The sequence below is a fragment of the Myotis lucifugus genome, unplaced genomic scaffold (genome assembly GCF_000147115.1).
Source record: "Myotis lucifugus unplaced genomic scaffold, Myoluc2.0 scaffold_117, whole genome shotgun sequence".
NCBI classification, from domain to species: Eukaryota; Metazoa; Chordata; class Mammalia; order Chiroptera; family Vespertilionidae; genus Myotis; species Myotis lucifugus.
In genome coordinates this window covers 1272024-1284037 of record NW_005871165.1, presented here as the reverse complement: position 1 = coordinate 1284037, position 12014 = coordinate 1272024, and the positions used below count along the sequence as shown (strand labels likewise).

General features: G+C 45.8%; 1 protein-coding gene across 2 annotated transcripts in view; it reads left to right on the top strand.

Annotated features, from left to right (window-relative positions):
* Positions 1 to 8330: 8330 nt before the first annotated feature.
* TTC12 (tetratricopeptide repeat domain 12) overlaps positions 8331 to 12014 on the top strand; it is a 38248-nt gene continuing 34564 nt past the window's right edge. For both annotated transcript variants that reach the window (XM_023757926.1, XM_023757925.1), the window contains exons 1-4: positions 8331 to 8486; positions 8806 to 8827; positions 9406 to 9483; positions 10309 to 10430. In XM_023757926.1, the coding sequence (XP_023613694.1) occupies positions 8340 to 8486; positions 8806 to 8827; positions 9406 to 9483; positions 10309 to 10430 (369 nt within the window). In that variant the 5' untranslated portion in view covers positions 8331 to 8339. The remainder of the gene's footprint in view (positions 8487 to 8805; positions 8828 to 9405; positions 9484 to 10308; positions 10431 to 12014) is intronic.

Sequence of the window (12014 nt, the reverse complement as noted above, 5' to 3'; positions counted from 1 at the left end):
ATTGGGGGGTTGGGGCACCACCCCCTATCACACTCAAGGCAGGGTCAATGGGGAGGTTGCGGCCCACCCCCTGTGATGCACAGAGCAGGGCCAATCAGGGGGTTGGGGCGCTGCCCCTTGTCACACACAGAGCAGGGCCCATCAGGGGTTGGGGAGCTCCCCCCTGTCACTCACAGAGTAGGGCCGATAGGGGAGTTAGGGCACCGCCCCCTGTCACACACACAGCAGGGCGGATCAGGGGGTTGGGGCGCCACCCTCTATCACCCACAGAGCAGGACCGATCAGGGGGTTGGGGCGATGCCACTGTCACACTCAGGGGAGGGCCGATGGGGAGGTTATGGCTCTACCCCGTCACACACAGAGCAGGGCCCGTGGGGGGGGGGGGGGTTGGGGCGCCACACCCTGTCACACACAGAGCAGGGCTGATCAGGGGGTTGGGACGCCACACCCTGTCATACACAGAGCCGCAGAGAATCAGGGGGTTTGGGTGCTGCACCCTGTCATGCTGATCTGGTGCCAGGAGGCTTGCGGCTCCGCTGATCCCGGTGCTGGGAGGCATATTACCCTTTTACTATATAGGATAGAGGCCTGGGGGCCGGCTGGTTTGCCCTGAAGGGTGTCCTGGATCAGGGTGGGGGTCCCCACTGGGGTGCCTGGCCAGTCTGGGTGAGGGGCTGAGGGCTGCTTTCAGGCTGGCGGTTTTGACTGCTTTCAGGCTGGCGGGAAGCTCCCAACCACTCCTTTTTTTCTTTTCTTTTTTTCTTCTGGGCCAGCTTTAGCTCTGGCTCTAGCTCTGAGGCTTCCGCTGCTGGTTTGTTTGCCGTTCTATAATCGAAACAATGTATAACTTCAGCTCTGAGATCCCAGCCGGCTATATTTGTTAGAATGTTTCAAACTGCCAGCTCAGAGGCCGGCAAGGCAGGCGGGGAACGTTGGAGTCTGCAGTCACTGGAGCAAGCAAGCCTCACATTCGCTTCCAACTGCCTGGCTGCCGGCCGCCATCTTGGCTGACAGTTAATTTGCATAAGGATACGCTGATTAGCCAATGGGAAGGGTAGCGGTCGTACGCCAATTACCATTTTTCTCTTTTATTAGTGTAGATTTAATCACCATTGTTATTTCCATGCGATGCTGCTGCTTTCTTTCAGCTTCAATATGTCAACAAAAACAACCAAATTCACGATTGACAATGACAGATCGAAACATACAGGTGCAATTGGCACCAGCAAGAGCTTTATATATATGGCACATGCACGAGTCAACTTAGCCTTTTATAAATACAGAATAAACTTGCTTAATTAGACCTGCTTTCTGATGTAGCTAAACTTTTCCCAGCCCAGTGAAGCACCCCAACTTCTCTTTCAGGTAATGTCAGCAACACAGCAGTAAATATCAACACGAAGCAGATTATTATTGTAGATCACGCAGGGAGAGCAAAGGGTAAAATATTTAACTGCAGCAGTGTTTGACTGTATTCTGCGCAGTGAGAAAACCTGAAGTCATTTTCAAGGTCCACCATTTCTTCTTTTCAGTCAGGTCAAGTTTTTAAGCTTTCTAAATCTCTGTTTTCTGGCTAATGAAAAGAAAATAGGATTCCATCGAGTCTCCTATCTACTTACTCCAGGACTTCTGTGAGGATTAAATGAGATGAGGCACGGGAAAACACTTCACAGACATTTGGTTACAGTGTAAAGTGTTCCCACCTGAGGCTAGTCGTTGCTAGGGAGAGGAAGCCAGGTGTTGCTACTTGACATCATTACCCGGACAGTCGGACACTTAGCATATTAGCCTCTTATATAGATAGTATTTTTATTGATTTCAGAGAGAAAAGGAGAGAGAGATAGAAACATCAATGATGAGAGAGAATCATTGATTGGCTGCTTTCTGCACACGCCCCCTCCCCCCCTTTCCGGGATCAAGCCCGAAACCCAGGCATGTGCCCTGACCAGAACTGAAACCTCCTGGTTAATAGGTAGATGCTCAACCACTGAGCCACACCCACTGGGCTACATTTAGTACAATTTAGGTCAAAATCCTAAAAGTGTTTTGTTTAGAATTTAACAAGCTGATTCCAGAGTTCACGTGGAAGATCAAAGAGCTAAGAATAATCAAGAAATAAATAAAAATATAATCAAGACAATTTTGCAGAAAAATTAGAAGGTGGGATAACTCTTATTACCAGATGGTCCAGATTTATTATAAGGCAACTAGAGGCCTGGTGCACAAAATTCATGCACTCGGGGGTGGGCTCCCCCAGCCTGGCCTGTGTCCTCTTACAGTGCGGGAGCCCTGTGATTGATCACCCCAAAGAGGTAGGCCCCACCCACCCATCCGGGGCTCCTTGATGGATTGCCCCAAAGACGTAGGCCAGAGCTGGGGGTCCTGCCTCCACGGCACACACGAGGGACTGTGAGAAGCCTGGCGGAAGCTGCTCAGAGCCATCTTGTGATGGCGTGAGGGCATCACACGTGAGGGCATGATGACTACTTAGCCTTTTATTAGTGAGGATAGTAATTATGCATGGAAGTTTGGTGCTGGAAAAGATGAGTAATCCAGTAGAGTGGAATGAAGAGCCTAGAGCAGATTCATATATGTAACAGAGGTGGCGCAACACATCAGTGGGGAAGGTGGCAACCTTTTAACAAATAGTGCTGGTGCCCTACACAAAGTCAACTCCAGATGGTTTAAATACCTTAATGAGAAAAACAAAACTTAAAACTTTTAGAAGACAATGCAAGATAGTACATTTGTAACCTTAAAATACACAAAATATTCTCTTCAATACTCTTGAAAAACAGATGAAAACACAAAGCACACCCAAGGACAAAATGTTCACAACTACCTATCATTAGTTCAGAATATATAAAGAAATCATAATAAGAAAAAGACAAACAACCCAATAGAAAATTGGCCAAGAATAGGAGCAGGCAGTGTTAGGATTTTGGCCAGCAACACAGCCTGTGAAAAAATTCACAACTAAAAGAACAGAAATAGAGAGGAGGTTTATTTTGCTTTTTCTGAAGGGAAAGGGCCAGTGCATTGCTAATCAATACAGAGGCTAGTAATAAACAGGGGCCTGCTCTTTTAAAGGGTGATGGCTGCTGTTGCTAGGTGACAAGGAAGGGAGGGGGAATTGGGGGCTGAGCGGGAGGTTGCTGTCCTAGGGAGGTGTCTTATCAGTATTTTTTTCAAGCCTGTAAAACATGCTTAGAGCAAAAGTTATGAAGAGTTCAGAAGAGGCTTGTTTGAAGAGGAGGGAGAAGGGAACTTTCTACTAATTATTCCTGAGTTGTAAAAACAGCAGGGAGGAGGAGTATGCAAGAATATAGCCTTGAGCCCTAGCTGGTTTGGCTCAGGGGTAGAGCCTCTGGCTTGTGGACTGAAGGGTCCCAGGTTCCATTCCAATCAAGGGCACATGCCTGGGTTGCAGGTTTAGTCCCCAGTAGGGGATGTGCAGGAGGCAGCTGATCAATGATTCTCTCTCATCATTGATGTTTCTATCTCTCTCTCCCTCTCCCTTCTCTAAAATTCAATAAAAATATATTTTTTAAAAAAGAATATAGCCCTGAGAGTAACTTGTCTTGCAGTTTGAACAGAGGGGCTGTTTGAACCACATGAGCTAGCAGTCTTGGGTTTTAATTACCAGGTGCTTCTCATAAATTGTGGAAGGCCACAGCAAAGAAAAAGAAGGCCTTTTTCTATCCTAATAGGCAGTTCATAGAAAAGGAAATCCAAATGGCTTACAAACTAACACAAAGATTCCCAATCCCAATCATATCCAGGAAAATGCTAATGAAAATATTATAGAGATGTTCTCATCCATGAGCATGGTGCAATTTAAAAGTTTGGCAATGGCAAGTGTGAGAAAGGAAGTAGAGCCATGGGAACTTGTGTAGACTGCTTGTAGGAGTAACAATTGATATAGCAATATCCTGAAAAATATCTTGCATATGTGCACAAGGAAATATGTACACAGATGTTCAATTTAGCATTTCTGTAGTAAAAAAATTAAAATTGCAAAACACCTGGATGTCTATCAATAAGAGAATGGATTAACTATGGTTTATACCAGCGGTTCTCAACCTGTGGGTCGTGACCCCTTTGGAGGTCGAATGACCCTTTCACAGGGGTCGCCTAAGACCATCGAAAAACACATATATAATTACATATTGTTTTTGTGATTAATCACTGTGCTTTAATTATGTTCAATTTGTAACAATGAAATTGGGGGTCACCACAACATGAGGAACTGTATTAAAGGGTCGCGGCATTAGGAAGGTTAAGAACCACTGGTTTATACAGTAATTTAAATGAATCAACTGGAACTATCTGTAGGTTGCAAAAGAATGCACATTTTATGAAACCATTTATTTAAGATGATTAAATACACACACATATGTAACAGTGAAAAATGCTCAGTCTCTGATTCTGTCTAAATTCTAGCCTGCATTGTTCCCATAGCCTTCAGGCAAATAGCTCCTGCTATAGATATGCTAATCATTAGAGGAATTCTGCTTGAGCCTAGAGTTTTTGGAAGAACAGCCCCTTGCCATGAGGTACCTCCTGAAGAGGTGGGGAAATATGTACAAAATAATGTCTGTTTATCAAAGATTTGCAGGAACCTCGAGACTGGACTCAGATCATCAGGGGAACAGAGAGATTTAGAGATTTTGTGCTCTTCCTCAGATCCCTGTGGTGCCCAGATGTCTAGGATCAGGATCGTCAATCACCTCTTGCCCCTTCCATCCCCTTCCCCCCCTTGATTTAAAAGGGGCCTGAACTTTGGGCTTGGAGAAGATGGATTTGAGGAACCTGTAAGGACCCCATATTCTCAATTGGGCATCTTCTCTGTCAATAAACCTTTCCTTACTCCAAACTCTGACGTTTTGAATACTGGCCTTTTAAAGTGTCAGGCTGTGGAAACCACACCAGAGTCCCAAATGGTCAAGGCTAATTAGAGTGTGGAGGCCTTGTTGATAGTACGCCGGACAGCCAAGGCTTTTCTGAACATGGGAATCTTAATCAGAAATGTCCAAGGACTACATAGCTGCAAGGCCACGGTAATCTCACGGTACGCTGTGCCCTTCTATAGACAAATGATTGATGTCATTGTTGGTAACTAGCCTTCTTTGTCTAAGGAGTATATACGTGTTATTGACCAGCCAGTGAGCTAGAGAGAGGAGAGAGGCAGCAGGCACAGAGGTGCTGCTGCGATGTAAGACTAAGAGCTCGTGGACAGCTCAGAGATAGCTACCATGTGAAGCCAGTGTAGGCAGGGGAAACAGGAGAAGCTGCTGAGCCAGAGAGGCTGGAGAGCTCGGGCAGAGAGCTCAGGTGCTGCTACCATTTGAGGTGGTGAGTTTAGAGGCAGCGTGCGGCTGCTCAGATAATAACTAAGGGTACAGAGACTGCTATTACTGTGTGGGAAAGATATATGTTTACCAGCTGGTGTGCAGCTGCCTATATGGGATTGCTGTGAAGGACTGTGTTGTCTGATGGCTATATGGCCACTGGCTTCTGCAACAAAGACTCATTCTTATATACCCACAACTTCTCATGACTTCTCCGTCTAAGACCTGACATCCAAGAAGGTCCAGCCCTAGACAGAGGGGCTTGGACCCAACAGTTAGTGCAATGGGCAGGGTTTGAGAAGGAACCTGCCCTGATACTTGGTGTAGTCGAGGAGAATTCAGAAGAATATATGGACTCAGAGCAACTCAGAGCAGCAGTGCTGTGCAGTGCTCTTCTGTCTCTGACACAGGCACATGAACTAATAGCACATACACTCTAAGAGATCACGAAAATGGTCACTAGTTCCTTTCTTCCCATCTCTTGCATCTGGGTTGGCCATGTGACCTGCTTTGGCTAAAGGGATCTTTGTAAACATGACACAAGCAGAAGCTTGAAAAGTAGGTGTGCAGTAGGGCTTGCTCTCATACCACTCTTAGAAACCCATGCCAGGAGATGAGAGACACTTTTCCTAGTTGCTCCCATTGTTCCACCTAGCAGCCAGCCAACATTCAGAAGAGAGCCACTTGGATGACTGACAGCTGGCCATGAACATGGATGAGCCCAGCGGAAACCAGAAGAACTGGCCTGTTAAGCCTAGCCCAAATTGCTGACTTAGAGAATTGTGAACCAAATAAAGCTAAATAAATGGTAGTTTTAAGCACTAAGTTTTTGGGTGGCATGTTACTCAACAAAAGCTAAATGATACAAAATACTAAACATTAAAACAAGCTGGAAAGGGATACTTATTAACTTACAGATGGGGTAGGAACAAAAAATGTCAGTTATATTACTCTTTACTTGTTTGAAATATTTGACAACTAAAAAAGGTAAAAAATTACCTTGAAAAGTCTTTGGAAAATGAAGAAATAAGAACAGGAAAATGCCTTTGGAGAGACTGAGAGTGTATAAAAACCAATGGGAAGAAGCTGGTAGAATGGGAGAGGTTGAAAATATTGAGGAGAGGGCGTAATTAATTGGTGATGCAAGGTTCCTGATTATGCAAACCGGGATGGTGGTATGGTCAGCACAGGACAAGAGATTAGCTTCATTAGCAGGAGGGATACTCTTTCTGTGCAGTGGGAAGGAGGGCGGGTGTGGATGTGGGCACTCTAGTGGGAAGGAGAATGGATGGTGGTCCAGTTGAGTTAGGACCACCTCCCCCAGGCATCCATCTGTCTTTCTCTATCAGTACTCAGCATCCCTGATACAGGCTCAGAGAATTGAAGAGTTGGATTCATTTTAGAGTTGGAGTTTTGCCTGGCAGGTGGGGTGGTGGCCAAGTGATGGACCATGGAACCTAAGCTGGGTGGGCAGTAAAGTGAAGACAGATAAGGGTAGGATTAAGGACTATTGTTTAGTAATGTTAGAGCTGCCTTTATTTACCTATTTGTCTCCCACACAAGATTGTAAGCTCTTTAAAAATAAGGATCATATATATTTTTTAATTGATTTTTTACAGAGAGGGAGAGGGATAGAGGGTTAGAAACATTGATGAGAGAGAAACATCGATCAGCTGCCTCCTGCACACCCGCTGCTGGGGATGTGCCTGCAACCAAGGTACATGCCCTTGACCAGAATCGAACCTGGGACCCTTCAGTCCACAGGCCGACACTCTATCCACTGAGCCAAACCAGTTAGGGCAATAAGGATCTTTTTAAATCATTAGTGTTATCTGTAGCATTCTGCATAATATCTGACTCATAATAAGCTCTCCATAAATTATTGAATTAAATAAGTGCTTAAAATTCTGTTCCTTGAAGGCCATGGTTAAATTCACCTGCACCTTTCCCCAGGCAAAACAAATCCTGTTCTTAGGGGTGTTTTTTAATTGGTTCTAATAACTCTAATTTTTGTTTTCTATTTAGAACCTTCTTTAAGAAATAGGTAGATGTTGGTTAAAGGGTATAAACTTGCAGTTGTAAGATGAATATGTTCTGGAGACCTAATATACAGCATGGTGATTATAGTTAACAATACTGTATTATATAGTTGAAAGTTCCTAAGAGAGTAGATCTTAAATGTTCTCACCACACAGAAAAAAAGTAATTATATGAGGAGATGGATGCATTAACTAAGCTTATAGTAGGAATCATTTCACAATATGTATCAAGTCACTAGTGTACACCTTTAACTTGCACCATGTTATATGTCAACTAGAGGCCCGGTGCACAAAATTCGTGCACAGGTAGGGTCCCTAGGCCTGGCCTTCGATCAGGGCCGATCAGGTTCCCCGTCTCCCTGCCTCTCCGCCTCCTCCTCCCCTCGCCATCTGTGTGCCACCACTGCTGGTCACCTGCCATATTCCGCACCTCCCCCCGGTGGTCAGCACACATCATAGCAAGTGATTGAACTCCCGTTCTCCTGGTGGAACTCCCGAGGGTACACTTTGCATATTAGCCTTTTATGTATATAGATTAGAGGCCCGGTGCATGAATTTGTGCACGGTGGGGTCCCTTGGCCTGGCCGGCAATCAGGGCCGATCAGGGCTGGCCAGCCAGGGGGAAGGACCATGGGAGGTTGGCTGGCTGAGGGAAGTTGGCTGTGGGAGCATACTGACCACCAGGGGGCAGCTCCTGCATTGAGCATCTGCCCCCTGGCTGTCAGTGTGCATCATAGAGCCCGGTCGTAATGGTTGCTTTAGGAATATATATATATATATATATTATATATATATATATATACACATTGTATCTCAATAAAGCTGGAAAAATAAGAGTTCTTCCTATGCCTGCTCCACACTGTGCTTTCTAGTGAACCGTCTTTCCTATTGAAGACCTAGTTTGAATGATTCACGTCTAACTTGTTCTCTAGCCAGTTTAATCCAGGAGATGAATTCTGATGACCCAGTTGTACAAGAGAAAGCAATCTTCAAGACAGAAAAGAGGCTACTGGTCACAGAGGAAGACCAAGACGAGGATGGATGCAGGACCACCTTGAACAAGACCACAATCAGCCCTCCACAAGCTCCTGGGAAGGTTGCCTTTTTCTGTTGGAACTTATATACCTAGGCACAGTGAAGGGTCTGTGCTGAGGCGGAGCAGGGAGTAGTTCAATCTCAGACTGTCTGCTGAGGCTGACAGTTTGTGGTTTTTTTTTCAGATTCACTAGATGTATTTTCCACAAGGAAGTATAAACCCTGATTTTTTTTTCCCTTGCTCCCTCTGGTCATCTTTAAACAGTCCTTTGGGTTTGTTAAAGGGAATGACCTAGTCTCCATGTGTAATTGCATACTTATTAGTCAGCATTGTTTCTGAAATTTGTTTCTTTGCTTTTATGATAACCTGTGGCCTGCAGAACGCAGATGAAATGAACGCAGGTAAGGGCGGCATCTCTCTTCCCAATGTGTATGACTTATTTAGGATCATTATTTATTTACTGGCTGCAGCTTCCAGACCCTTAAATTATAGCCTCTGGGTTTACAAACATCCCATGAGCAAAAACCTACTGGTCACCCAGTTCTGTGGCTGGTAGTCAGAGGGAACAGCTTGGAGGCTTCTCTCTTTTCCCCGCTCAATCTTTTGTGTGAACTGAATTCAGTTGTTCTGTATCTTCCAGTTTACACTCAGCTGCTCAAGGGATCAGATCGTTTTTGTTGCTCAGCTCAGAAGCTCATTATGCTAAATAGAACAAAAAAGTGAGGCTTCAGAGAAAAACTCTTTTTAAAGTCATAATTCAAATTTGAAGCATAGACATAGCCATCATGTATAATAATACATGACAGATTACCATGTCAAATTAAGATGATTTCATTTTAGTTATGTGTGTGTGCCTACATGTGTATGCATGAGAGTGTGGCCCTAACACCTTAAAGTAGCTGTCTTCCAAATGTGAGATAAGGAACTGATTTTAGTATTGGATTTTTCTTTTTAATATTTGAAATTATTCTGCTGTCAGAGGCCTTCTTGGCATCTGTGGAGAAGGATGCAAAGGAACGAGCCAAGAGAAGAAAGGAAAACAGAGCCTTAGCGGATGGTAATTGTCAGCCTTCGCTTTTCCATAGCTGGAATGATTTGTGCTGGAACCAGTCTATCTGCTGATGTTTGAGGACATCAGGACTCCCAGTGGGTGGGTTCAGGTGGACCTCGGCAGAGGGACCTGACCAGGCAGGAACCATTGGTGGCCTGTCTCCTGACCCTGATGCAGCGATCAGGGAGCAGGACATAGCTGTCGGTCAGCCTCCACAGTCCAGTCTGTTTCCTAAGCATGTGGGCAGACTTGGCAGGTCAGATTGAGCAGTGCTAAATGGCACTGGGAACATAGGGAGGCATGGGAGTGAGGTACACTGGCTAGCCTGAGGCATAGATGAAGAGGTAAAAAAGAAAAATGAAACTAGAAACCAAAGGTATGAGAAGGGAGAGGAGAAATGAAAAGAAATACAAGTTGCGTGTGGGGGGAGCACACATGACAGAATGCTTTCAGCGTTGACTTTATACCACCCAGTGGCACGTGAGCTGCAGACTGAATGATAGCATATTTGCTGGAAAATTCGTGGTTTGACCCTTTTTATGACATCGGATGTGTAGACTTGGTCTTTGTGGCAAGCTTGGAATGGTTCTCAGTTCCTGAGACAGGAACATTTACTTTTTCTGAGAAGCTACTTAGAAGATTTGGGGTGAATTTGGAGAAAGAAATCCTTAAAGAAGCCAATCCTGAACTATCTGAGAGAGACACGAGTGACAGGTCCCCGTTGATGGATATAAGCTGTGCCCTTCAGAGTACGGTCGGAAATCAGGGGAATAAAATCTGAAAGCATTTTGCAGTGTGTAGAGAGCTCACCTGTATGACTTGTTCTCATAGCCCTCAAAGGAAAAGGGAATGAGGCATTTGTCAGAGGCGATTACGAGACGGCCATCCTCTGCTACAGTGAGGGTTTGGAGAAGCTGAAGGACATGAAGGTGCTGTACACCAACCGAGCCCAGGTCAGTGAGCCAAGCGGGTCCATGGGGTTTTCTCAGCGACAAAGTTGAGAGCCTTGTGAAAGCTGAGAAAGATGAACCTGGATGGTATCCATGACAACTGGCTCTGTTTGGGGTGTGGGAGAAGGTGACTTGTATGGAGCATTTGCCAATTTCCACGGTGTAAATACTCTCACCGTGGTCCAATTTCAAGCTACCAACTTGAAATCATTGGAGGAGGGCTTGGGAAGAGCCCTCTGTAATCAATTCTGTCCATATAAGTCAACTCCAGTGCATCGCTGGTGGTAACCAGGCACTTTCCATGTGTGTAAAGGAGAAAACTAGTGGCATGAAATGACCTGTGAGGCCTTGGGACGCTGCCACCATGGGTTGTCCAGCCTCCGGTTTAATGGTAGTCTAAACTCCCAAGGGCTGCTCTCCTGTTAATTTCTTACCTATTGTATCCATCCCTCTTTGATGAAGATTCCGTGACTGGAGTTAACTGGACAGCTAATGGGTCTAGAGCAGTGGTTCCCAACTTATTTTTGGCCTTACCCCACCTAAGCATGTCTAAAATCCTGATGCCCCGCCCCCCACCGTGACATAAAATTCTTATTCAAAAAGTGAACTCCTATTCACATGGAGGAAGCCTAAAAGGCTATTAACTTGGTCTAACAAGCTTCCAAAGAACATGGCATCCATGAAAGAGAAAATTAAAGGAACAAAAGGACAGTTGAAGTGTTGAGGAAGAAATCACTAAGAAATTGTTTAAAAAATAATAAGAAGTGACATGAAAAATAGCAAATAAAGTTTCAAAACATATAGTAGAGAACTAAAATGCATAAATATGTCTGTGAGGCCCCTAGAACCATAAGAAATGCAGAAAATTCACTGTTAATAACTCATTCTCAAATTGCCCCCCTTAAAAATAAAATTGCCCCTTTTGGGGATGTGTGCCCCACATTGGGAACCACTGGCCTAGAGCCAATTGTGAGTTTCTGAAATCCCTAATTCCTCAGTTTTATATCACAGAGCCCTGCACACGAAATTCATGCGTGGGTATGGTCCCTAGGCCTGGCCTGCCATCAGGGCCATCTTCCCCAGCTGCCCACAGCCGGCCCCACCCCCCGCCACCACCCATCCCCGGTTCCCCATTTGCCATTGGGTGATCAGTGCCTGGCGGCCAGGGGAAGGGACCAAGAGGTTGGCTGTTCCCACCCACTCGCCGGCCCTGCCCCCACCATGTGTCGCCCTCTGTGTGAGAGGTGACCAGCGGGGCGGAGGCCTTGGCCTGGCACCACCCGCATACCCCGCCACCCAACCCCAGTTCCCCGTTTGCCATCAGGAGATTGGAGCCTGCCAGCCACCGAGGTGGTCAATGTGCCTCATAGTGACTGGTCCAGCAGTCATTCTGATTGTTCTGCCATTAGGGTCAATTTGCATATTACCCTTTTATTATATAGTATAGAGGCCTGGTGCATGGGTGGGGGCCAGCTGGCTTTCCCTGATGGGGGCCCTAGCGGGGTGGGGGTCCCCGCTCAGGGTGGGCCGACCAGGTGAGGGGCCACTGGGGTTTGCAGGCCGGCCACACCCCCAATTGGGTGTGGG